The 23,853-nt window shown below is 49.3% G+C and overlaps 1 protein-coding gene across 2 annotated transcripts in view; it reads left to right on the top strand.

Annotated features, from left to right (window-relative positions):
• The window catches only part of INPP1 (inositol polyphosphate-1-phosphatase), a 36,464-nt gene that overhangs the window by 10,101 nt on the left and 2,510 nt on the right, over positions 1 to 23,853 (top strand). For both annotated transcript variants that reach the window (XM_038749413.1, XM_038749412.1), the window contains exons 2-5: positions 8,123 to 8,348; positions 15,334 to 15,394; positions 16,746 to 16,946; positions 18,319 to 18,493. In XM_038749413.1, the coding sequence (XP_038605341.1) occupies positions 8,145 to 8,348; positions 15,334 to 15,394; positions 16,746 to 16,946; positions 18,319 to 18,493 (641 nt within the window). In that variant the 5' untranslated portion in view covers positions 8,123 to 8,144. The remainder of the gene's footprint in view (positions 1 to 8,122; positions 8,349 to 15,333; positions 15,395 to 16,745; positions 16,947 to 18,318; positions 18,494 to 23,853) is intronic.

Here is a 23,853-nt window from a genome sequence, read left to right on the forward strand (position 1 = left end):
GGACGAGGGGGAGAGGAAGGAAGGGGCTCAGTCTGGGAAGGCCTCCTGGAGGAGGTGAGCTCTCAGTAGGGCCTTGAAGGGAGGAGGAGAGTCAGAGGTCAAACTCCCCTGTGCTTGGCAGCAGTGGCACGGGAGGGAGTCGAGGGTGGAAACTCAATTTGACTGCATGGAAGAAGGTAGTCGTAAACCACTTCCATATTTTGACCAAGAAAACTCTCCGGATCCGCTACCAGAAAGACTGCAGGTCGAGGTGGTGCGTTCTGGGAGAGATGTATCCGTGGCGTCGCTATGGGTCGGACCCGACTCTCTGGCGGCATACGACAATAACGACCTACCATTCGAAAATCAGAATTTTTCCACCCTTGCATTCTTAAATTCATTTTATAGGATCTTCACGGATGAGGGGAATATATTATGGGTTAATCTGGCAAGCGAGAACGAGAGATGTGGAGAAGACTGTAGCGGGGATTGCTGGCATCTTGGCTCCGAGGGGAATATGCAGGAGCAGCAATCGGGGAGGTTCGATTCAGGGGGAGGTTTGAGTCTGATCTAGCCCGATCTGGGGTTTTCGGATCCCTTGAGCCTCAGTTTCCCCACCTGTGAAATGGGCTTGGCGCGACGATCCTTTCCTTCCTCCTGCTGGGACTGAATTAATTCAAGGGGCAGCCCAATTAATGATAATACTAATAATAATGATAATAACTGTGGTACTTGCATGAGAAGCAGCGTGGCTCAGTGGAAGGAGCCCGGGCTTTGGAGTCAGAGGTCATGGGTTCAAATCCCGGCTCCGCCACTTGTCAGCTGTGCGACTTTGGGCGAGTCGCTTAGCTCCTCTGTGCCTCAGTTCCCTCACCTGTAAGATGGGGATGAAGACTGTGAGCCCCCCGTGGGACATCCTGATCACCTTGTAACCCCAGCGCTTAGAACAGTGCCTTGCACATAGTAAGCGCTTAATAAATGCTATCATTTATTTATTTATTTTACTTGTACATATCTATTCTATTTATTTTATTTTGTTAGTATGTTTGGTTTTGTTCTCCGTCTCCCCCTTTTAGACTTGTGAGCCCACTGTTGGGTAGGGACTGTCTCTATATGTTGCCAACTTGGACTTCCCAAGCGCTTAGTACAGTGCTCTGCACACAGTAAGCGCTCAATAAATACGATTGATTGATTGATTGATTATCATTATTATTATTATTATTTGTTTGCTAGGCACTTACCACGTGCCAGGCACCATTCTAAGAGCTGGGGTGGAAACCAGCAAATTGGGTTGGACCCTCTCCCTATCCCACGTGGGGCTCACGGTCTCCATCCCCATTTTGCAGATGAGGGAACTGAGGCACGGAGGAGGTAAGTGACTGGCCCAAGGTCATGCAGCAGACAAATGGCAGCAAACCTTGTGACTCCCAGGCCCGTGCCCCGACCCCGTGCAGCAGACAAATGGCAGCATCATCATCATCATCATCAATCATATTTACTGAGCGCTTACTGTGTGTAGAGCACTGTACTAAGCGCTTGGGAAGTCCAAGTTGGCAACATCTAGAGACGGTCCCTACCCAACAGTGGGCTCACAGTCTAAAAGGGGGAGACAGAGAACAAAACCAAACCTTGTGACTTCCAGGCCCGTGCCCCGTCCCCATGCAGCAGACAAATGGCAGCCTCATCATCATCATCAGTCGCATTTATTGAGCGCTTACTGTGTGCAGAGCACTGTACTAAGCGCTTGGGAAGTCCAAGTTGGCAACATATAGAGACAGTCCCTACCCAACAGTGGGCTCACAGTCTAAAAGGGGGAGACAGAGAACAAAATCAATCAATCAATCAGTCGAATTTATTGAGCACTTACTGTGTGCAGAGCACTGTACTAAGCGCTTGGGAAGTCCAAGTTGGCAACATGGAGACAGTCCCTACCCAACAGTGGGCTCACAGTCTAAAAGGGGGAGACAGAGAACAAAACCAAACCTTGTGACTTCCAGGCCCGTGCCCCGTCCCCATGCAGCAGACAAATGGCAGCATCATCATCATCATCAGTCGTATTTATTGAGTGCTTACTGTGTGCAGAGCACTGTGCTAAGTGCTTGGGAAGTACAAGTTGGCAACATCTAGAGGCGGTCCCTACCCAACAGTGGGCTCACAGTCTAGAAGGGGGAGACAGAGAACAAAATCAATCAATCAATAAATCAATGGAATTTATTGAGCACTTACTGTGTGCAGAGCACTGTACTAAGCGCTTGGGAAGTCCAAGTTGGCAACATCTAGAGACAGTCCCTACCCAACAGTGGGCTCACAGTCTAAAAGGGGGAGACAGACAACAAAACCAAACCTTGTGACTCCCAGGCCCGTGCCCTGTCCCCATGCAGCAGACAAATGGCAGCATCATCATCATCATCAATTGTATTTATTGAGCACTTACTGTGTGCAGAGCACTGTACTAAGCGCTTGGGAAGTCCAAGTTGGCAACGTATAGAGACAGTCCCTACCCAACAGTGGGCTCAGTCTCAGTCATTCATTCATTCAATCATATTGATTCATCCATTCAACCGTATTTATTGAGTGCTTACTGTGTGCAGAGCACTGTACTAAGCGCTTGGGAAGTCCAAGTTGGCAACATCTAGAGATGGTCCCTACCCAACAGTGGGCTCACAGTCTAAAAGGGGGAGACAGAGAACAAAACCAAACCTTGTGACTCCCAGGCCCGTGCCCCGTCCCCATGCAGCAGACAAATGGCAGCCTCATCATCATCATCAATAGTATTTATTGAGCGCTTACTGTGTGCAGAGCACTGTACTAAGCGCTTTGGAAGTCCAAGTTGGCAACATCTAGAGACGGTCCCTACCCAACAGTGGGCTCACAGTCTGAAAGGGGGAGACAGAGAACAAAACCATGAAGCAGACAAATGGCAGCAGCATCATCAATCGTATTTATTGAGCGCTTACTGTGTGCAGAGCACTGTACTAAGTGCTTGGGAAGTACAAATTGGCAACATCTAGAGACAGTCCCTACCCAACAGCGGGCTCACAGTCTAAAAGGGGGAGACGGAGAACAAAACCAAACCTTGTGACTCCCAGGCCCGTGCCCCAACCCCATGCCATACCGCTTTTCTATCGCTGGTTATCGATTGATCTCTGCTATGTACTGAGCGCTCGCTTGCTTTGCGGAGAGCCCCGCGCAAAACGCTCGGGAGGGACCACTCCAACTGAGTCGGTAGACGGGACCCCGGCCCACAAGGAGTTTAGAGGGGGAGTTTTGCGTTCAAAATGGATGATTGGATCGGTTTGATCACAGCCCGCAGACCAACGTTTTCAGTCAGTGCCTGCCGATGACGAAGGAAGAAATCCTCTTTAGGAGGCGTGAAGATGGAGCCGTTTAGTCTCGACTGGCTACCGCTTCAGCAGAACCCTTTCATTTTTCCCTCATGCTGGCTTCTGCTTGGTTACTCGGTTTGATGAAGAAAAATTGGATCTCGCCCCTGCAGTATTGAGGAACATCCAGCTCCTCAATTTTCCTTGCTTTTGTCCCGCTACACATCCACCATACACCCCCTGGCCTGGAATGCCCTCCCTCTGCCCATCCGCCAAACTAGCTCTCTTCCTCCCTTCAAGGCCCTACTGAGAGCTCACCTCCTCCAGGAGGCCTTCCCACACTGAGCCCCCTTCTTCCTCTCCCTCCCTCCCACTTACCTCCTTCCCTTCCCCACAGCACCTCTATAGATGTATATATGTTTGTACATATTTATTACTCTATTTATTTTACTTGTACATATCTATTCTATTTATTTTATTTTGTTAATATGTTTGGTTTTTTTCTCTGTCACCCCCTTCTAGACTGTGAGCCCACTGTTGGGTAGGGACCGTCTCTATATGTTGCCAATTTATACTTTCCAAGCGCTTAGTACAGTGCTCTGCACACAGTAAGCGCTCAATAAATACGATTGATGATGATGATGACGTTGGGTAGGGACCGTCTCTATGTGTTGCCAACTTGGACTTCCCAAGCGCTTAGTCCAGTGCTCTGCACACAGTAAGCGCTCAATAAATACGACTGATTGATGGGTTAAAATCCCGACTCCACCACGTCTGCTGTGTGACCTTGGGCAAGTCACTTGACTTCTCTGAGCCTCAGTTACCTCATCTGTAAAATGGGGATGAAGACTGTGAGCCTCACGTGGGACAGCCTGATCACCTTGTAACCTCCCCAGCGCTTAGAACAGTGCTTTGCACATAGTAAGCACTTAATAAATGCCATTATTATTATTATTATTATGGAAGCGCTTCCTATGTGCCAAGCACTGTTTTAAATGCTAAGGTCAATACAAGCTGATCAGCTTGGACAGAGTCCCTGTCCCACGTGGGGCTCACGCTCTTGATCCCTATTTTACAGATGAGGTTACCGAGCCCCGGAGAAGTGAAGTGTTGGGACCGTCTCTATGTGTTGCTGACGTACTTCCCAAGCACTTAGTACAGTGCTCTGCACACAGTAAGCGCTCAATAAATACGATTGATTGATTGATTGAAGTGACTTGCCCAAGAGGAAGCGTGGCTCCGCGGAAAGATCCCGGGCTTGGGAGTCAGAGGTGATGGGTTCTAATCCCGGCTCCTCCACTTGTCAGCTGTGTGACTTTGGGCCAGTCACTTTACTTCTCTGAGCCTCAGTTCCCTCATCTGTCAAATGGGGGTGAAGACTGTGAGCCCCACGTTTGACAACCTGATCACCTTATATCTGTCCCCCCGCAGCGCTTAGAACAGTGCTTTGCATATAGTAAACGCTTACAAATGCCATCCTCATCATCATCATCATCAAAGTCACTCAGCAGACATGTGGCGGAGCTGGGATTAAAACCCAGATCCTTCAGACTCCGAGGCCCGGGCTCTATCCACTAAGCCACACTCCCCTTCCTGAGCCGTGCTCCCCTTACTGTGAAGTGCATAGTGTTGTACTTGTTGTGGGCAGGGAATGTATCTGTTTGTTGTTCATTCATTCATTCAGCTGTATTTATTGAGCGCTTACTGTGTGCAGAGCACTGTACTCAGCGCTTGTTGTTGTCTTGAACTGTCCCAAGCACTTGGTACAGTGCTTTTCACACAGTAAGCGCTCAGTAAATATGACTGAATGAATGAATGTGGGCAGGGAATGTATCTGTTTGTTGTTCATTTATTCATTCAACCGTATTTATTGAGCGCTTACTGTGTGCAGAGCACTGTACTCAGAGCTTGTTGTTGTATTGAACTCTCCCAAGCACTTAGTATAGTGCTTTTCACACAGTAAGCGCTCAGCAAATACAACTGAATGAATGAATGTGGGCAGGGAATGTGTCTTGTTCATTCATTCATTCAATCACACACAGTAAGCGCTCAGCAGATACAACTGAATGAATGAATGTGGGCAGGAAATGTGTCTTGTTCATTCATTCATTCAATCGTATTTATTGAGCACTTACTGTGTGCAGAGCACTGTACTCAGCGCTTCATTCATTCATTCAACCGTATTTATTGAGCGCTTATTGTGTGCAGAGCACTGTACTCAGCGCATGTTGTTGTATTGAACTCTCCCAAGCACTTGGTACAGTGCTTTTCACACAGTAAGCGCTCAGTAAATACAGCTGAATGAAAGAATAATAATAATAATGGCATTTATTAAGCGCTTACTGTGTGCCAAACACTGGGGAGGTTACAAGGAGATCAGGTTGTCCCCCGGGGAGCTCACAGTCTTCATCCCCATTTTACAGATGAGGGAACTGAGGCCCAGAGAAGTGAAGTGACTTGCCCAAAGTCTCACAGCTGACAATTGGCGGAGCCGGGATTAGAACCCAGGACCTCTGACTCCAAAGCCCGGGCTCTTTAGGAGGCCTTCCCAGACTGAGCCCCCTCCTTCATCTCCCCCTCTCCACCCCCCTGGGCCTTACCTCCTTCCCTTCCCCACAGCACCTGTATATATGTATATATGTTTGTACAGATTTATTACTCTATTTAATTATTTACTTATTTTACTTGTACACATCTATTCTATTTATTTTATTTTGTTAATATGTTTTGTTTTGTTCTCTGTCTACCCGTTCTAGACTGTGAGCCCACTGTTGGGTAGGGACCGTCTCTAGATGTTGCCGACTTGTACTTCCCAAGCGCTTAGTACAGTGCTCTGCACACAGTAAGCACTCAATAAATACGATTGATTGATTGATTGATTGATTGATTTCCACTGAGCCACGCTGCTTCTCTGTGTATACCGGGAAGTGCAGCGCGCCGTATGCTAAGCACTAGGGCTAATCCGGCTGAAGCAAGACACACAGTTGTTGCCCTCCAGGAGCTTCCAATCTGACTGTGAGCCCGCTGTTGGGTAAGGACCATCTCTATATGTTGCTAACGTGTACTTCCCAAGCGCTTAGTACAGTGCTCTGCACACAGTAAGCGCTCAATAAATATGATTGAATGAATGACGAGGGCGAGGGGGTGGTGGACGAACAGATGGGAGCTCACTGGGGTAACACCAGTGACCTCCCACACAAGTTGCCAACTTGTAATAATAATAATAATAATGGCATTTGTTAAGCGCTTATTACGTGCAAAGCACTGTTCTAAGCGCTGGGGAGGGGAAACAAGGTAATGAGGTTGTCCCATGTGGGGCTCACAGTCTTAATCCCCATTTTCCAGATGAGGTCACTGAGGCTCAGAGAAGTTAAGTGACTTACCCAAGGTCACACAGCAGACATGTGGCAGAGCCGGAATTCGAACCTATGATCTCTGACTCCAAAGCCCGGGCTCTTTCCACTGAGTCACGCTGCTTCTCCCTGCTTCTCTTCTGCTTGTACTTCCCAAGCGCTTAGTACGCGCTCAAGAAATACGATTGATTGATTGACCTCATTCCCAAGCGCTTAGTACGCGCTCAAGAAATACGATTGATTGGTTGATTGATTGACCTCACCTGTAAAACGGGGAATTAAGACTGTGAGCCCCCCGTGGGACAACCTGCTCACCTTGCAACCTCCCCAGCGCTTCGAACAGTGCACATAGTAAGCGCTTAATAAAACGCCATCGTCGTTATTATCATTATTACTGGGGAAGGCTTCTCGGAGGAGGAGATTGGGAGGTGGGCACGTCTCATCGTCATCATCATCAATCGTATTTATTGAGTGCTTACTATGTGCAGAGCACTGTACTAAGCGCTTGGGATGTGCAAATTGGCAACATGTAGAGACAGTCCCTACCCAACAGTGGGCTCACAGTCTAAAAGTCTCCCAAATTAGAACTGACTGAAAACATTGATTTTCCCCCTCGTTTTTAAGGGGTGCCTGCAGTGAAGTGTGGGGAGCAGTGCCGGGCTTTCTGTTGCTTCAAGCTGTTGATCTCTCTGAGGGGCTGGGTTCTGCAGTGGGGCCCTCTCCCCTCCCCACAGCACCTGTATCTATGTTTGTATGTATTTATTACTCTATTTATTTTATTTGTAAATATTTATTCTATTTATTTTATTTTGTTAATACGTTTTGTTTCGTCGTCCGTCTCCCCCTTCTAGCCTGTGAGCCCGCCGTCGGGTAGGGACCGTCTCCAGATGTTGCCAACTTGGACTTCCCAAGCGCTTAGTACAGTGCTCTGCACCCAGTAAGTGCTCAATAAATACAATTGAATGAATGAATGAATAATAATAATAATGGTATTTATTGAGCGCTTACTCTGTGCAAAACACCGTTCTAAGCGCTGGGGGGGTTACAGAGTGATCAGGTTGTCCCACGGTGGGGGGCTCCCAGTCTTAACCCCCATTTTCCAGATGAGGTAACCGAGGCCCAGAGAAGGGAAGCGACTTGCCCAAAGTCACCCAGCTGACAAGTGGGGAGCCGGGATTTGAACCCATGACCCCTGACTCCAAAGCCCGGGCTCTTTCCGCTGAGCCACGCTGCTTCTCAATCAGTCGTAGGTGTTTACTGAGCGCTTACTGTGTGTCATAATTATAATAATAATGGTATTCGTTAAGCAGTAGTGATGGCGTTTATTAAGCGCTTACCGTGTGCAAAGCACTGTTCTAAGCGCTAGAACAGTGAATGAATGAATGACGTCTCGGTGCCTCCTGCCTTCTTCACTCGGTGTGTGTGTGTGTTTGTGTCCCCATCTGTGTGTCCCCCGGGTCCCGGCAGGTGTGTGGCGTCGTGGGGGGCCATGGCGGAGGTCCTGCGCGAGCTGGTGCGGGTGTCGGAGAAAGCGGCCGACATCGCCCGGGCCTGCCGGCAGCAGGACACCCTCTTCCAGCTCCTGGTGGAGGAGAAGAAGGACGGAGACAAGAACAAGAAGTTCGTCAACGATTTCAAAACGCTGGCGGACGTCCTGGTGCAGGAGGTCATAAAGCACCACCTGGGGCAGAAGGTGGGTCGTCCCCCCCACCCCGCGCGCGCGGCCCCCCGGCTCCAGCCGGCCCCCTTTGGACGCCCGACCCGCCAAAGCAGAATCCCCAAGCGTGGATTCTACGTGCCGAGCACTGTTCTAAGCGCTGGGGAGGTTACCGGGTGATCAGGTTGTCCCTCGTGGGGCTCACAGTCTTCATCCCCATTTTACAGAGGAGGGAACCGAGGCCCGGAGAAGTGGAGCGACTTGCCCAAAGTCGCACAGCTGACAAGCGTAAGCAGCGTGGCTCGGTGGAAAGAGCCCGGGCTTTGGAGTCAGAGGTCATGGGTTCAAATCCCGGCTCGACCAGTTGCCAGCTGGGTGACTTTGGGCAAGTCACTTCACTTCTCTGGGCCTCATCTGGCTCCACCTGGGGCCGAAGGTGGGTCCCCCTGCGCGCGCCCCCCGGCTCCAGCCGGCCCCCTTTGGACGCCCGACCCACCAAAGCAGAATCCCGTGGCTCCATTCATTCATTCAGTCGTATTTATTGAGCGCTTCCTGTGTGCCGAGCGCTGGACTAAGCGCTTGGGAAGTCCAAGTCGGCAACATCTAGAGACGGTCCCTACCCAACAGCGGGCTCACAGTCTAGAAGGGGGAGACAGACAACAAAATCAATCAATCAATCAGTCGTATTTATTGAGCGCTTACTGTGTGCCGAGCTCTGGACTAAGCGCTTGGGAAGTCCAAGTTGGCAACATCTAGAGACGGTCCCTACCCAACAGCGGGCTCACAGTCTAGAAGGGGGAGACAGACAACAAAATCAATCAATCAATCAATCAATCGTATTTATTGAGCGCTTACTGTGTGCCGAGCACTGGACTAAGCGCTTGGGAAGTCCAAGTCGGCAACATCTAGAGACGGTCCCTACCCAACAGCGGGCTCACAGTCTAGAATGGGGAGATAGACAACAAAATCAATCAATCAATCAATCAATCGTATTTATTGAGCGCTTACTGTGTGCCGAGCACTGGACTAAGCGCTTGGGAAGTACAAGTCAACAACATACAGAGACGGTCCCTACCCAACAGCGGGCTCACAGTCTAGGAGGGGGAGACAGACAACAAAATCAATCAATCAATCCATCAATTGTATTTATTGAGCATTTACTGTGTGCAGAGCACTGTACTAAGCGCTTGGGAAGTACAAGTCGGCAACACATAGAGACAGTCCCTACCCAACAGCGGGCTCACAGTCTAGAAGGGGGAGACAGACAACAACACAAAACATATGGTCAGGTGTCAAGTCATCGGAGAAGCAGCGTGGCTCAGTGGAAAGAGCCCGGGCTATGGAGTCAGAGGTCACGGGTTCGAATCCCGGCTCTGCCACATGTCTGCTGTGTGACCTTGGGCAAGTCATTAACTTCTCTGAGCCTCAGTTCCCTCATCTGTAAAATGGGGATTAAGGCTGTGAGCCCCCCGTGGGACAACTTGATCCCATTGTATCCCCCCAGCGCTTAGAACAGTGCTTTGCACATAGTAAGCGCTTAACAAATGCCATCATTATTATTATTATTATTATTATTATTATTATTATTATTATTGGAATAAATAGACGTAAAGCTAGATGAACATCTTTGACAAAATAAATAGAATGGTATTTTTCTATAATATAGTATATAGAATCGTATATAAGTAGAATAGTATCTTTCCGCTAGTCCCTGCCACTTCCATTTTTCTTGGGAAAGAGCATGGGCAGTGCTAAGCCCTTAGTACAGTGCTAAGTGCTTAGTACAGTGCTCTGCACATAGTAAGCGCTCAATAAATACGATTGATTGATTGATTGATTATTATTATTATTATTCTCAGAGCCTCAGTTACCTCAACTGTAAAATGGAGATCAATTGATCAATCAATCATATTTATTGAGCGCTTACTGTGTGCAGAGCACTGTACTAAGCGCTTGGGAAGTCCAAGTCGGCAACATCTAGAGACGGTCCCTACCCAACAATGGGCTCACAGTCTAGAAGGGGGAGACAGAGAACAAAACCAAACATATGGTCAGGTGTCAAGTCATCGGAATAAATAGACGTAAAGCTAGATGCACATCTTTGACAAAATAAATAGAATAATATTTTTCTATAATATAGTATATAGAATTGTATAGAAGTAGAATAGTATCTTTCCGCTAGTCCCTGCCGCTTCAATTTTTCTTGGGAAAGAGCACGGGCTTCAGAGTCAGAGGTCGTGGGTTCGATTCCAGGCCCCGCTACATGTCTGCTGTGTGACCGTGGGCAAGTCACTTCACTTCTCTGTGCCTCAGTTACCTCATCTGTAAAATGGGGATTGACTGTGAGCCCCACAGGGGACAAGGGACAACCTGATCACCTTGTAACCTCCCTAATGCTTAGAACAGTGCTTTGCACATAGTGCTTAATAAATGCCATTATTATTATTATTATTATTCTCAGAGCCTCAGTTACCTCAACTGTAAAATGGGGATGAATTGATCAATCAATCAATTGTATTTATTGAGCGCTTACTGTGTGCAGAGCACTGTACTAAGCGCTTGGGAAGTCCAAGTCGGCAGCATCTAGAGACGGTCCCTACCCAACAATGGGCTCACAGTCTAGAAGGGGGAGACAGAGAACAAAACCAAACATATGGTCAGGTGTCAAGTCATCGGAATAAATAGACGTAAAGCTAGATGCACATCTTTGACAAAATAAATGAATAGTATTTTTCTATAATATAGTATATAGAATCGTATATAAGTAGAATAGTATCTTTCTGCTAGTCCCTGCCGCTTCTATTTTTCTTGGGAAAGAGCACGGGCTTCGGAGTCAGAGGTCGTGGGGTTCGATTCCCGGCTCCGCTACATGTCTGCTGTGTGACCGTGGGCAAGTCACTTCACTTCTCTGTGCCTCAGTTACCTCATCTGTAAAATGGGGATTGACTGTGAGCCCCAAGGGGGACAACCTGATCACCTTGTAACCTCCCCAGCGCTTAGAACAGTGCTTTGCACGTAGTAAGTGCTTAATAAATGCCATTATTATTATTATTATTATTATTATCATTCTCAGAGCCTCAGTTACCTCAACTGTAAAATGGGGACGAGGACTGTGAGCCCCGCGCAGGACAACTTGATCACCTTGTAACCTCCCCAGCGCTCAGAATAGTGCTTTGCACGTAGTAAGCGCTTAATAAATGCCATTATTATTATTATTATTACTATCATTCTCAGAGCCTCAGTTACCTCAACTGTAAAATGGGGACGAGGACTGTGAGCCCCGCGCAGGACAACTTGATCACCTTGTAACCTCCCCAGCGCTCAGAATAGTGCTTTGCACGTAGTAAGCGCTTAATAAATGCCATTATTATTATTATTATTACTATCATTCTCAGAGCCTCAGTTACCTCAACTGTAGAATGGGGACGAGGACTGTGAGCCCCGCGCAGGACAACCTGATCACCTTGTAACCTCCCAGCGCTTAGAATAGTGCTTTGCACGTAGTAAGCGCTTAATAAATGCCATTATTATTATTATTATTATTATTATTATCATTCTCAGAGCCTCAGTTACCTCAACTGGTAAATGGGGACGAGGACTGTGAGCCCCGCGCGGGACAACCTGATCACCTTGTAACCTCCCCAGCGCTTAGAACAGTGCTTTGCACATAGTAAGCGCTTAATAAATGCCATTATTATTATTACTCTCAGGGCCTCAGTTACCTCAGCTGTAAAATGGGGATGAGGACTGTGAGCCCCGTGCAGGACAACCTGATCACCTTGTATCCCCCCAGTGCTTAGAACAGTGCTTTGCACATAGTAAACACTTAACAAATGCCATTATTATTATTATTACTAAGCGCTTGGGAAGTCCAAGTTGGCAACACATAGAGACGGTCCCTACCCAACAACGGGCTCACAGTCTAGAAGGGGGAGACAGAGAACAAAACCACACATATTCATTCATTCATTCATTCAATCAATTGTATTTATTGAGCGCTTACTGTGTGCAGAGCGCTGTGCTAAGCGCTTGGGAAGTACAAGTTATTTTATCAAAATAAAACAAAATAAAAGAAATAGAAGGCTCACAGTCTAGAAGGGGGAGACAGAGAACAAAACCACACATATTCATTCATTCATTCATTCAATCAATTGTATTTATTGAGCGCTTACTGTGTGCAGAGCGCTGTACTAAGCGCTTGGGAAGTCCAAGTTATTTTATCAAAATAAAACAAAATAAAAGAAATAGAATAGATATGTACAAGCAAAATAAATAAATCAATAGAGTAATAAATAGGTACAAACATATATACAGGTCCTTACTGTCTGCGGAGCACTGTAGTAGGGGATTGGGAGAGTACGGTGGAACAGAGTTGATAGGCGTGTTCACCGCCCACGAGGACTTTACTGTCTAAAGAGGGAGATTGATGTTAAAATAAATTACGGCTAGGGAACGTAAGGTCCGTGACGCTGAACGAGGGGGAATAAAGGGAGCAATTCATTCAATCAATCAGTTGTATTTATTGAGCGCTTACTGTGTGCACAGTGCTGTACTAAATGCTTGGGAAGTACAAGTTATTTTATCAAAATAAAACAAAATAAAAGAAATAGATATGTACAAGCAAAATAAATGAATAAATAGAGTAATAAATATGTACAAACATATATACAGGTCCTTACTGCCCCCTTTTAGACTGTGAGACCCCCTTTTAGACTATGAGCCCACTGTTGGGTAGGGACTGTCTCTATATGTTGCCAACTTGTACTTCCCAAGCGCTTAGTACAGTGCTCTGCACACAGTAAGCGCTCAATAAATACGATTGATTGATGGATTGATTGATTACTGTCTGTGGAGCACTGTAGTAGGGGATTGGGAGAGTACGCTGGAACAGAGTTGATAGGCATGTTCACTGCCCACAAGGACTCTACTGTCTAAAGAGGGAGATTGACGTTAAAATAAATTACGGCTAGGGAACGTAAGGTCTGTGATGCTGAACGAGGGGGAATAAAGGGAGCAATTCATTCAATCAATCAATTGTATTGAGCGCTTACTGTGTGCAGAGCGCTTTACTAAGCGCTTGGGGAGTGCAAGTTATTTTATCAAAATAAAACAAAATAAAAGAAATAGATATGTACAAGCAAAATAAATGAATAAATAGAGTAATAAATATGTACAAACATATATACAGGTCCTTACTGCCCCCTTTTAGACTGTGAGACCCCCTTTTAGACTATGAGCCCACTGTTGGGTAGGGACTGTATATGTTGCCAACTTGTACTTCCCAAGCGCTTAGTACAGTGCTCTGCACACAGTAAGCACTCAATAAATACGATTGATTGATTGATTACTGTCTGCGGAGCACTGTAGTAGGGGATTGGGAGAGTATGGTGGAACAGAGTTGATAGGCTTGTTCACTGCCCATGAGGACTTTACTGTCTAAAGAGGGAGGTTGACGTTAAGATGTATATATCTATATCTATATTTATCTATATATCACCTGTATAGATGTATATATGTTTGTACATATTTATTACTCTATTTTACTTGTCCATATCTATTCTATTTATTTTATTTTGTTACTATGTTTGGTTTTGTTCTCTGTCTCCCCCTTTTAGACTGTGAGCCCACTGTTGGGTAGGGACCGTCTCTAGATGTTGCCAACTTGGACTTCCCAAGTGCTTAGTACAGCGCTCTGCACACAGTAAGCGCTCAATAAATATGATTGATTGATTGATTGATTGATCAAGATAAATTACGGCTAGGGAACGTAAGGTCTGTGACGCTGAACGAGGGGGAATAAAGGGAGCAAACCCAAGGGCAAGGGGGACACAGAAGGGAGTGGGAGAAGAGGAAATGAAGGCTTAAATGGGGAAGGCATCTTGGAGGAGTTCTGATTTTAATGAGGCCCTGAAGGTGAGGAGGAGGGTGGTGTGTGCAATTTGAAGAGGGAGGGCATCCCTCCCTGTGAGACTGTGTTTTAGACTGTGAGCCCACTGTTGGGTAGGGAGTGTCTCTATATGTTGCCAACTTGTACTTACCAAGTGCTTAGTACAGTGCTGTGCACACAGTAAGCGCTCAATAAATATGATTGATTGATTGATTGATTGATCCCAGGCTGGAGGCAGAATGTGAGCGAGGGGTCGGTGGCGAGATAGAAGAGACGGAGGCCCAGCGAGAGTCGTCATCATCATCATCATCATCATCAATCGTATTTATTGAGCGCTTACTATGTGCAGAGCACTGTACTAAGCGCTTGGGAAGTACAAATTGGCAACACATAGAGACAGTCCCTACCCAACAGTGGGCTCACAGTCTAAAAGGGGGAGACAGAGAACAAAACCAAACATACTAATAAAATAAAATAAATAGAATAGATATGTACAAGTAAGATAAATGAATAGAGTAATAAATATGTACAAACATATACATATATACAGGTGCTGTGGGGAAGGGAGGGAGGTAAGATGGGGGGATGGAGAGGGGGACGAAGGGGAGAGGAAGGAAGGGGCTCAGTCTGGGAAGGCCTCCTGGAGGAGGTGAGCTCTCAAAAGGGCCTTGAAGGGAGGAAGAGAGCTAGCTTGGCGGATGGGCAGAGGGATTGGGGGCATTCCAGGCCCGGGGGAGGACATGGGCTGGGGGTCGATGGCGGGACAGGCGAGAGCGAGGTACGGTGAGGAGATCAGCGGTGGAGGAGCGGAGGGTGCGGGCTGGGCTGGAGAAGGAGAGAAGGGAGGTGAGGTAGGAGGGGGCGAGGGGATGGATGGACAGCCTTGAAGCCGAGGGTAAGGAGTTTCTGCCATCTCCGAGGGGCAGAGCGCGTACGTGCAGATGGCACTCGGATGCGGGGGAAGCAGCCCGGGCGGCCGGTCCCGGGTCCCGGGGCTCTGTTCTAGCGGAGCTGGGCGTCGGGGGGTGACGTGGGAGAGGCTCCTCCCGTCTCTGAGTCCTCGTCGAGTCCAGCGGCCGGTTAGGGAGCCGGGAAAATCTGTTCGGCAACAACTGTCCAACTGTGAATGTTCAGTTTCCAGGGCTGGAGGAGCACGTGGCCGGGGAGGAGTCCAATGAGTTCACCAATGAGCTGGGTGAGTGCCAACTGATTGTCCCGCCTCCGCTTGCTCCGTGGTCCGTCGGAGGAGGAGGCCGGATCCACGCCGGTCCAGGCTCTTGGGAAGTACGGGATGAGGCGGGGCGGCCTAGCGAGGAGAGCCTGGACCTTGGAGTCTGGGGACCTGGGTTCTAATCTTGGCCCTGCCACTTGTCAGTCAATCAGTCGTATTTATTGAGCGCTTACTGTGCGCAGAGCACCGTACTAAGCGCTTGGGATGTCCAAGTTGGCAACATATAGAGACGGTCCCTACCCAACGGTGGGCTCACAGTCTAGAAGTCTTGTCTGCTGTGTGACCATGGGCAAGTCGGTCCTGTCAACCCCCGGGGCCGGGCGACGGGGCAGGGGCCACGTGGGAATCCCAGGGTTGCGGAGCGGGAGCAGGAGGCCGGAATGGGGGACGGAAGCTGCCCCTCCCGAGGCCTCCCTGGAGCGGGAGTGGGAAGCTCTTGACTGGGGGAGCGGGAAGTCGCCTTCCCGGAGCGGGAGTGGAAAGGTGGCCCCCAAGGCCGCCCAGAGCGGGAAAGGGAAGCCGGTCCCCACCCTCTCTGGAGCGGCAGCAGAAAACTGGTCCGAGAGGCCAGAGAGGGAGCGGGAATTTGCCCGCCCGCCACTCCGAGGCTGCTTATCCTCCGCCCCGCCGCAGAGCCATGTCCTGGTGGGAGCCCAGAGTCCGGGCCTCAACCCGTTGGAGCCCCCACGGCCTCCCCCAGCGCTCCTCACGGGGGCCGTGCGACCCCCTCGGGTCTGGGGCCCAACCGCGGCGGGACCGGACCCACCTTTGCCCAGCCCGCACCCTCCGCTCCTCCGCCGCTAATCTCCTCACCGTTAGGCCTCGTTCTCGCCTGTCCCGCCATCGACCCCCGGCCCACGTCCTCCCCCGGGCCCAGAATGCCCCCAATCCCTCTGCCCATCCGCCAAGCTCGCTCTCTTCCTCCCTTCAAGTCCCTACTGAGAGCTCACCTCCTGCAGGAGGCCTTCCCAGACTGAGCCCCTTCCTTCCTCTCCCCCTCGTCCCCCTCTCCATCCCCCCCATCTTACCTCCTTCCCTTCCCCACAGCACCTGTATATATGTATATATGTTTGTACATATTTATTACTCTATCTTACTTGTACATATCTATTCTATTTATTTTATTTTGTTAGTATGTTTGTTTTGTTCTCTGTCTCCCCCTTTTAGACTGTGAGCCCACTGTTGGGTAGGGACTATCTCTGTATGTTGCCAATTTGTACTTCCCAAGCGCTTAGTACAGTGCTCTGCACATAGTAAGCGCTCAATAAATACGATTGATGACGATGATGATGATCTTTGGCCCTCTTGGCTGCAGGGGAGAGGATCACCGTGGGGGTCCGGCCCACAGAGGCGGAGACCCGGCAGCTGCTCAGCAAGGTCCTGGACGGGCACGACCTGGCGGCGGCCGCCCTGGCCAGAGCCGTCCACCGCGAGCCCGCGCCGGCCGACCCCGCTCTGGAGGCCCTGACGGTGGCCGTCCCGCTGGACAGCTTGGGGGTGTGGGTGGACCCCATAGGTGAGTGCGGGGGAGGGCCACCGGTTCTCAGCGTGGCGCAGTGGAAAGAGCCCGGGCTTTGGAGTCAGAGGTCATGGGTTCAAATCCCGGCTCCGCCACTTGTCATCTCTGTGACTTTGGGCTAATCACTTCGCTTCTCTGGGCCTCAGTTCCCTCATCTGGAAAATGGGGATGAAAACCGTGAGCCCCCTGTGGGACAACTTGAGCACCTTGTAACCTCCCCCAGCGCTTCGAACAGTGCTTTGCACATAGTAAGCGCTTAAGAAATGCCATCGTCATCATCGGGGCCCAGCAAGGAGACGGTTTGCCGGCCGAGGGTCCCTGGGGGAGCGAGCGGTCAGCAGCCTAGATTGCAGCCGGCCCCTCAGCATGTCTGCCCTCTCCTCCCTCCCGTTCCTTCCCGCTCCCTGGGGTCCCCCCTCATCGCCCTCCTCCCCGCTGCTCCCCGGTCTCCCCCTCAGGAGAAGCAGCGTGGCTCAGTGGAAAGAGCCCGGGCTTGGGAGTCCGAGGTCATGGGTTCAGATCCCGGCTCCGCCTCTTGTCAGCTGTGTGACTTTGGGCGAGTCACTTCACTTCTCTGGGCCTCCGTTACCTCGTCTGGGAAATGGGGATTAGGACCGTGAGCCCACATGGGACAACCTGATTGCCTTACGTTGGTATTTTTTTTGAGTGCTTACTATGTGCCAAGCACTGTTCTAAGCGCTGGGGTAGATACAAGGTAATCGGGTGGTTCCCACGTGGGGCTCATCATCATCATCAATCGTATTTATTGAGCGCTTACTGTGTGCAGAGCACTGTACTAAGCGCTTGGGAAGTACAAATTGGCAACATATAGAGACAGTCCCTACCCAACAGTGGGCTCGCAGTCTAAAAGGGGGAGACGGAGAACAAAACCAAACATACTAACAAAATGAAATAAATAGAATAGATATGTACAAGTAAAATAAATAAATAGTCTTCATCCCCATTTCACAGATGAGGTAACTGAGGCACAGAGAAGTGAATTGATTTGCCCAAAGTCGGACAGGTGACAATTGGCGGAGTCGGGATTTGAACCCACGACCTCTGACTCCAAAGCCTGGGCTCTTTCCACTGAGCCACGCTGTATCCTCCCCAGCGCTTAGAACAGTGCTTTGCACAGAGAAAGCGCTTAAATACCAAAATTATTCATTCATTCATTCAATCGTATTTATTGAGCGCTTATGCAGAACACTGTACTGAGCGCTTGGGAAGTCCAAGTTGGCAACATACCCAACAGTGGGCTCACAGTCTAGAAGGATATTATTGTTATTATTAATATTATTATTATTATCACCCTCCGCCGGCGTGGTCTGCTCACCTCCATCTGCCGCCGGGCCCGTCGGCCGCCCAGACTCCACGTACCAGTACATACAAGGCTCCGTGGAGGTGGAGCCCGTGGCAGGCGTGTTCCCGCGCGGCCTGCAGTGCGTGACCATCCTGATCGGCGTGTTCGACCGGCTGAGCGGGGAGCCCCTCATGGGCGTCATCAACCAGCCCTTCGCGGAGCGGGAGCCCGGCACCGGCAGGTGAGCGGCGGGGGGGGCCCCTCGGCGCTCCCACCCCACCGGGAGGAGGGAGGCTCCCACTGGGTTCCTCCCGGTGGGCGGGAAGGCCGCCACCGCACACATTCGCCAACTTGTACTTCCCAAGCGCTTAGTCCAGTGCTCTGCACACCGTAAGCGCTCAATAAATACGATTGATTCATTCATTCATTCATTCAATCGTATTTATTGAGCGCTTACGGTGTGCAGAGCACTGGACCAATCGCTTGGGAAGTACAAGCAGAGAAGCAGCGTGGCTCAGTGGAAAGAGCCCGGGCTTTGAAGTCAGAGGTCATGGGTTCAAATGCCGGCTCCGCCAAGTGCCAGCTGGGTGACTTTGGGCAAGTCACTTCACTTCTCTGGGCCTCAGTTCCCTCATCTGGAAAATGGGGATGAAGACTGGGAGACAATCTGATCACCTTGGAACTCCCCCGGCGCTTAGAACGGTGCTTTGCACAAAGTAAGCGCTTAATAATTGGCATCATTATTATTACTGTTATTACAAGTTGGCAACATATAGAGACGGTCCCTACCCAATCAATCGTATTTATTGAGCGCTTACTGTGTGCAGAGCACTGGACTAAGCTCTTGGGAAGTACAAGTTGGCAACATATAGAGACGGTCCCTACCCAATCAATCAATCGTATTTATTGAGCGCTTACTGTGTGCAGAGCACTGGACTAAGCGCTTGGGAAGTACAAGTTGGCAACATATAGAGACGGTCCCTACCCAGCAGCGGGCTCAGTCTCAGTCATTCATTCATTCAATCATATTGATTCATTCATTCAACCGTATTGATTGAGCACTTACTGTGTGCAGAGCACTGGACTAAGCGCTTGGGAAGTACAAGTTGGCAACATATAGAGATGGTCCCTACCCAACAGCGGGCTCACAGTCTCAGTCATTCATTCATTCAATCGTATTGATTGGGCGCTTACTGTGTGCAGAGCACTGGACTAAGCGCTTGGGAAGGACAAGTTGGCAACATATAGAGACGGTCATTCATTCATTCATATGTATTGAGCGCTTACTGTGTGCAGAGCACTGGACTAAGCGCTTGGGAAGGACAAGTTGGGAACATATAGAGACGGTCATTCATTCAGTCAGTCATATTTATTGAGCGCTTACTGTGTGCAGAGCACTGGACTAAGCGCTTGGGAAGGACAAGTTGGCATCATCATCATCATCATCATCAATCGTATTTATTGAGCGCTTACTGTGTGCAGAGCACTGGACTAAGCGCTTGGGAAGTACAAGTTGGCAACATCTAGAGACAGTCCCTACCCAACAGTGGGCTCACAGTCTAAAAGGGGGAGATAGAGAACAAAACCAAACATACTAACAAAATAAAATAAATAGAATAGATATGTACAAGTGAAATAAATAAATAAATAGAGTAATAAATATGTACAAACATATATACAGATATAATGGCAACATCTAGAGCCGGTCCCTACCCAACAGCGGGCTCACAGTGTAGAAGGGGGAGGCAGTGGGTGCCCGGTCTACGGCCCGGCACGCACGGCACGTACACCCAGTGGGCACCCGGCCCCGACCCCCGCCCGGTGGGTGCCTAGGCCACAGCCAATGTCCGGCGCGGTGCCCTACAAATTCAGTGGGAGAGGCGGCCTCAAGATCATAATAATAATTGCGGTATTTGTGAAGCACTTACTGTGTGCCAGGCACTGTACTAAGCGCTGGGGGGGGGGGGGTATACAAGCAAATCGGGTTGGACACAGTCCCTGTCCCACATGAGACTACCAGTCTTAATCCCCAGGTGAGCTAACAGGCACAGAGAATAATAATAATAATAATAATAATGATAATGATGGCATTTATTCCGCCTTACCTCCTTCCCCTCCCCACAGCACCTGTATATATACATGTTTGTACGTATTTATTACTCTATTTTATTTGTACGTATTTATTCTGTTTATTTTATTTTGTGAATATGTTTTGTTCTCTGTCTCCGCCTTCTAGACTGTGAGCCCACTGTTGGGTAGGGACCGTCTCTAGATGTTGCCAACTTGTACTTCCCAAGCGCTTAGTACAGTGCTCTGCACACAGTAAGCGCTCAATAAATACAACTGAATGAATGCATTTATTAAGCGCTTACTATGTGCAAAGCACTGTTCTAAGCACTGGAGAGGTTACAAGGTGATCAGGTTGTCCCGCGGGGACAGTCTTCATCCCCATTTTACAGATGAGGGAACTGAGGCACAGAGAAGTGAAGTGACTTGCCCAAAGTCACACAGCTGACTAGTGGCGGAGTCGGGATTTGAACCCACGACCTCGGACTCCAAGGCCCAGGCTCTTTCCACTGAGCCACGCTGCTTCTCTAGTGAAGCAGCGAAGGAGTGAAGTGACTTGCCCGGGGCCACACAGCAGACACGTGGCCGAGCAGCACAGGCCTCTGGGTCGGGGGACCTGGGTTCGAATCCTGACCTCACCAGTTTTCTGCCGTGTGACCTTGGGCAGGTCACTTCACCTCTCTGTGCCTCACTTTCCTCATCTGTAAAATGATGAGAAAAGACACCCGCTCTTCCTCTCCCTTAAACCGTGAGCCCCATGTGGGTTGGTGACTGTGTCCGATCCGATTATCCCGTACCTATCCCGGTACGTATTACTGTGCCTGGCACATAATAAGCAGCGTGAGCCCGGGCTTTGGAGTCAGGGGTCATGGGTTCAAATCCCGGCTCCGCCAGTTGTCAGCTGGGTGACTTTGGGCAAGTCACTTCACAGACTGTCACCTTCTAGACCGTGAGCCCACTCTTCTAGACTGTGAGCCCACTGTTGGGTAGGGACTGTCCCTATATGTTGCCAACTTGGACTTCCCAAGTGCTCAATAAATACGATTGATTGATTCTCTGTGCCTCAGTTACCTCATCTGTAAAATGGGGAGTAAGACTGTGAGACAACCTGATCACCTTGTAACCTCCCCAGCGCTGAGAAAGTGCTTTGCACATAGTAAGCGCTTAACAAACGCCATCATTAGTATTATTATTAGCGTATATCACAGTCATTATTATTATCAGGGTGGTATTTGTTGGGGATTTTTCAATGTGGTGGGGAAAAAAGCCTTTTCCATTTTGTAAAAGGGAGGCTCGAAGACCAGTGGGTAAACTGAGGGATAGCAGTAGCCATAACTGGCCGAGAAAAAGAGGAATCCATTTATTCAGCCCGTCTCTCTACGCTGGGAAGCAACTTGGTGCTGGGAATCGTGCTGGGTGTAGAGTGCCGAACTGGGCGCCTGCTATGGGCAGGGGACTGTACTGAGCACCTTGGAACGGAGATTAGGGGAACGTTGGATGGAGTGGTGGAGGGCGGTATCTATTGAGTGCTTACCGTGTGCAGAGCGCTGGACTGAGCGCTTGGGAGAGGACAGTACAACAATGTAACGGACGCATTCCCTGCCCACAACGGGCTTACGGTCTAGAGAAGCAGCGTGGCTCAGTGGAAAAGAGTGTGGGCTTTGGAGTCAGAGGTCATGGGTCCAAATCCCGCCTCCGCCACTAGTCAGCTGTGTGACTTTGGGCAAGTCACTTCACTTCTCTGGGCCTCAGTTCCCTCATCTGTAAAATGGGGATTAAGACTGTGAGCCCCTCATGGGACAACCTGATCACTCTGTAACCTCCCCAGCGCTTAGAACAGTGCTTGGCACATAGTAAGCGCTTAATAAATGCCATTATTATTATTATTATTATTAGAGGCGGGGAGACAGACGTGACTAGAAATAAATAAACGACAGATATCGACATAAGCACTGCTGAACTGGCCGCCTGCTGCGGCCTAGGGGCTGTACTGAGCACCGGGGAATGTAGATTAGAGGAACATTCATTCATTCAGTCGTATTTATTGAGCACTTACTATGTGCGGAGCACTGGACTGAGGGCTTGGGAGAGGACAGTACAACCATTTAACGGACACATTCCCTGCCCACGACGAGCTTACGGTCTAGAGGCGGGGAGACAGACGTGACTAGAAATAAATAAATGACAGATATCGACATAAGCGCTGCTGAACTGGCCGCCTGCTGCGGCCTAGGGACTGTACTGAGCACCGGGGAATGTAGATTAGAGGAACATTCATTCATTCAGTCGGATTTATTGAGCGCTTACTGTGTGCAGAGCACTGGACTGAGGGCTTGGGAAAGGACAGTACAACAATTTAACGGACACATTCCCTGCCCACGACGAGCTTACGGTCTAGAGGCGGGGAGACAGATGTGACTAGAAATAAATAAATGACAGATATCGACATAAGCGCTGCTGAACTGGCCGCCTGCTGCGGCCTAGGGGCTGTACTGAGCACCTGGGAATGTAGATTAGAGAAACATTCACTCATTCATTCATTCAGTCAGTCGTATTTATTGAGTGCTTACTGTGTGCAGAGCACTGGACTTAGGGCTTGGGAGAGGACAGTACAACAATTTAACCGACACATTCCCTGCCCACAACGGGCTTACAGTCTAGAGGCGGGGAGACAGACGTGACTAGAAATAAATAAACGACAGATATCGACATAAGCGCTGCCGAACTGGCCGCCTGCTGCGGCCTAGGGGCTGTACTGAGCACCTGGGAATGTAGATTAGAGGAACATTCATTCATTCAGTCGTATTTATTGAGCGCTTACTGTGTGCAGAGCACTGGACTGAGGGCTTGGGAGAGGACAGTACAACAGTTTAACGGACACATTCCCTGCCCACGACGAGCTTACGGTCTAGAGGCGGGGAGACAGACGTGACTAGAAATAAATAAATGACAGATATCGACATAAGCGCTGCTGAACTGGCCGCCTGCTGCGGCCTAGGGGCTGTACTGAGCACCTGGGAATGTAGATTAGAGAAACATTCACTCATTCATTCATTCATTCAGTCGTATTTATTGAGTGCTTACTGTGTGCAGAGCACTGGACTTAGGGCTTGGGAGAGGACAGTACAACAATTTAACCGACACATTCCCTGCCCACAACGGGCTTACAGTCTAGAGGCGGGGAGACAGACGTGACTAGAAATAAATAAACGACAGATATCGACATAAGCGCTGCCGAACTGGCCGCCTGCTGCGGCCTAGGGGCTGTACTGAGCACCTGGGAATGTAGATTCGAGGAACATTCACTCATTCATTCATTCAGTCGTATTTATTGAGCGCTTACTGTGTGCAGAGCACTGTATTAATTAATTAATTAATGATGGCATTTGTTAAGCGCTTCCTATGTGCAGAGCACTGTTCGAAGCGGTGATCAAGTTGCCCCACGTGGGACTCACAATCTTAATCCCCATTTTACAGATGAGGTAACTGAGGCTATGTATGTATTATCGGATGTATTAAGTGCTTTGTGCAGAG

Source organism: Tachyglossus aculeatus, chromosome 7 (genome assembly GCF_015852505.1).
Source record: "Tachyglossus aculeatus isolate mTacAcu1 chromosome 7, mTacAcu1.pri, whole genome shotgun sequence".
Lineage (NCBI taxonomy): Eukaryota > Metazoa > Chordata > Mammalia > Monotremata > Tachyglossidae > Tachyglossus > Tachyglossus aculeatus.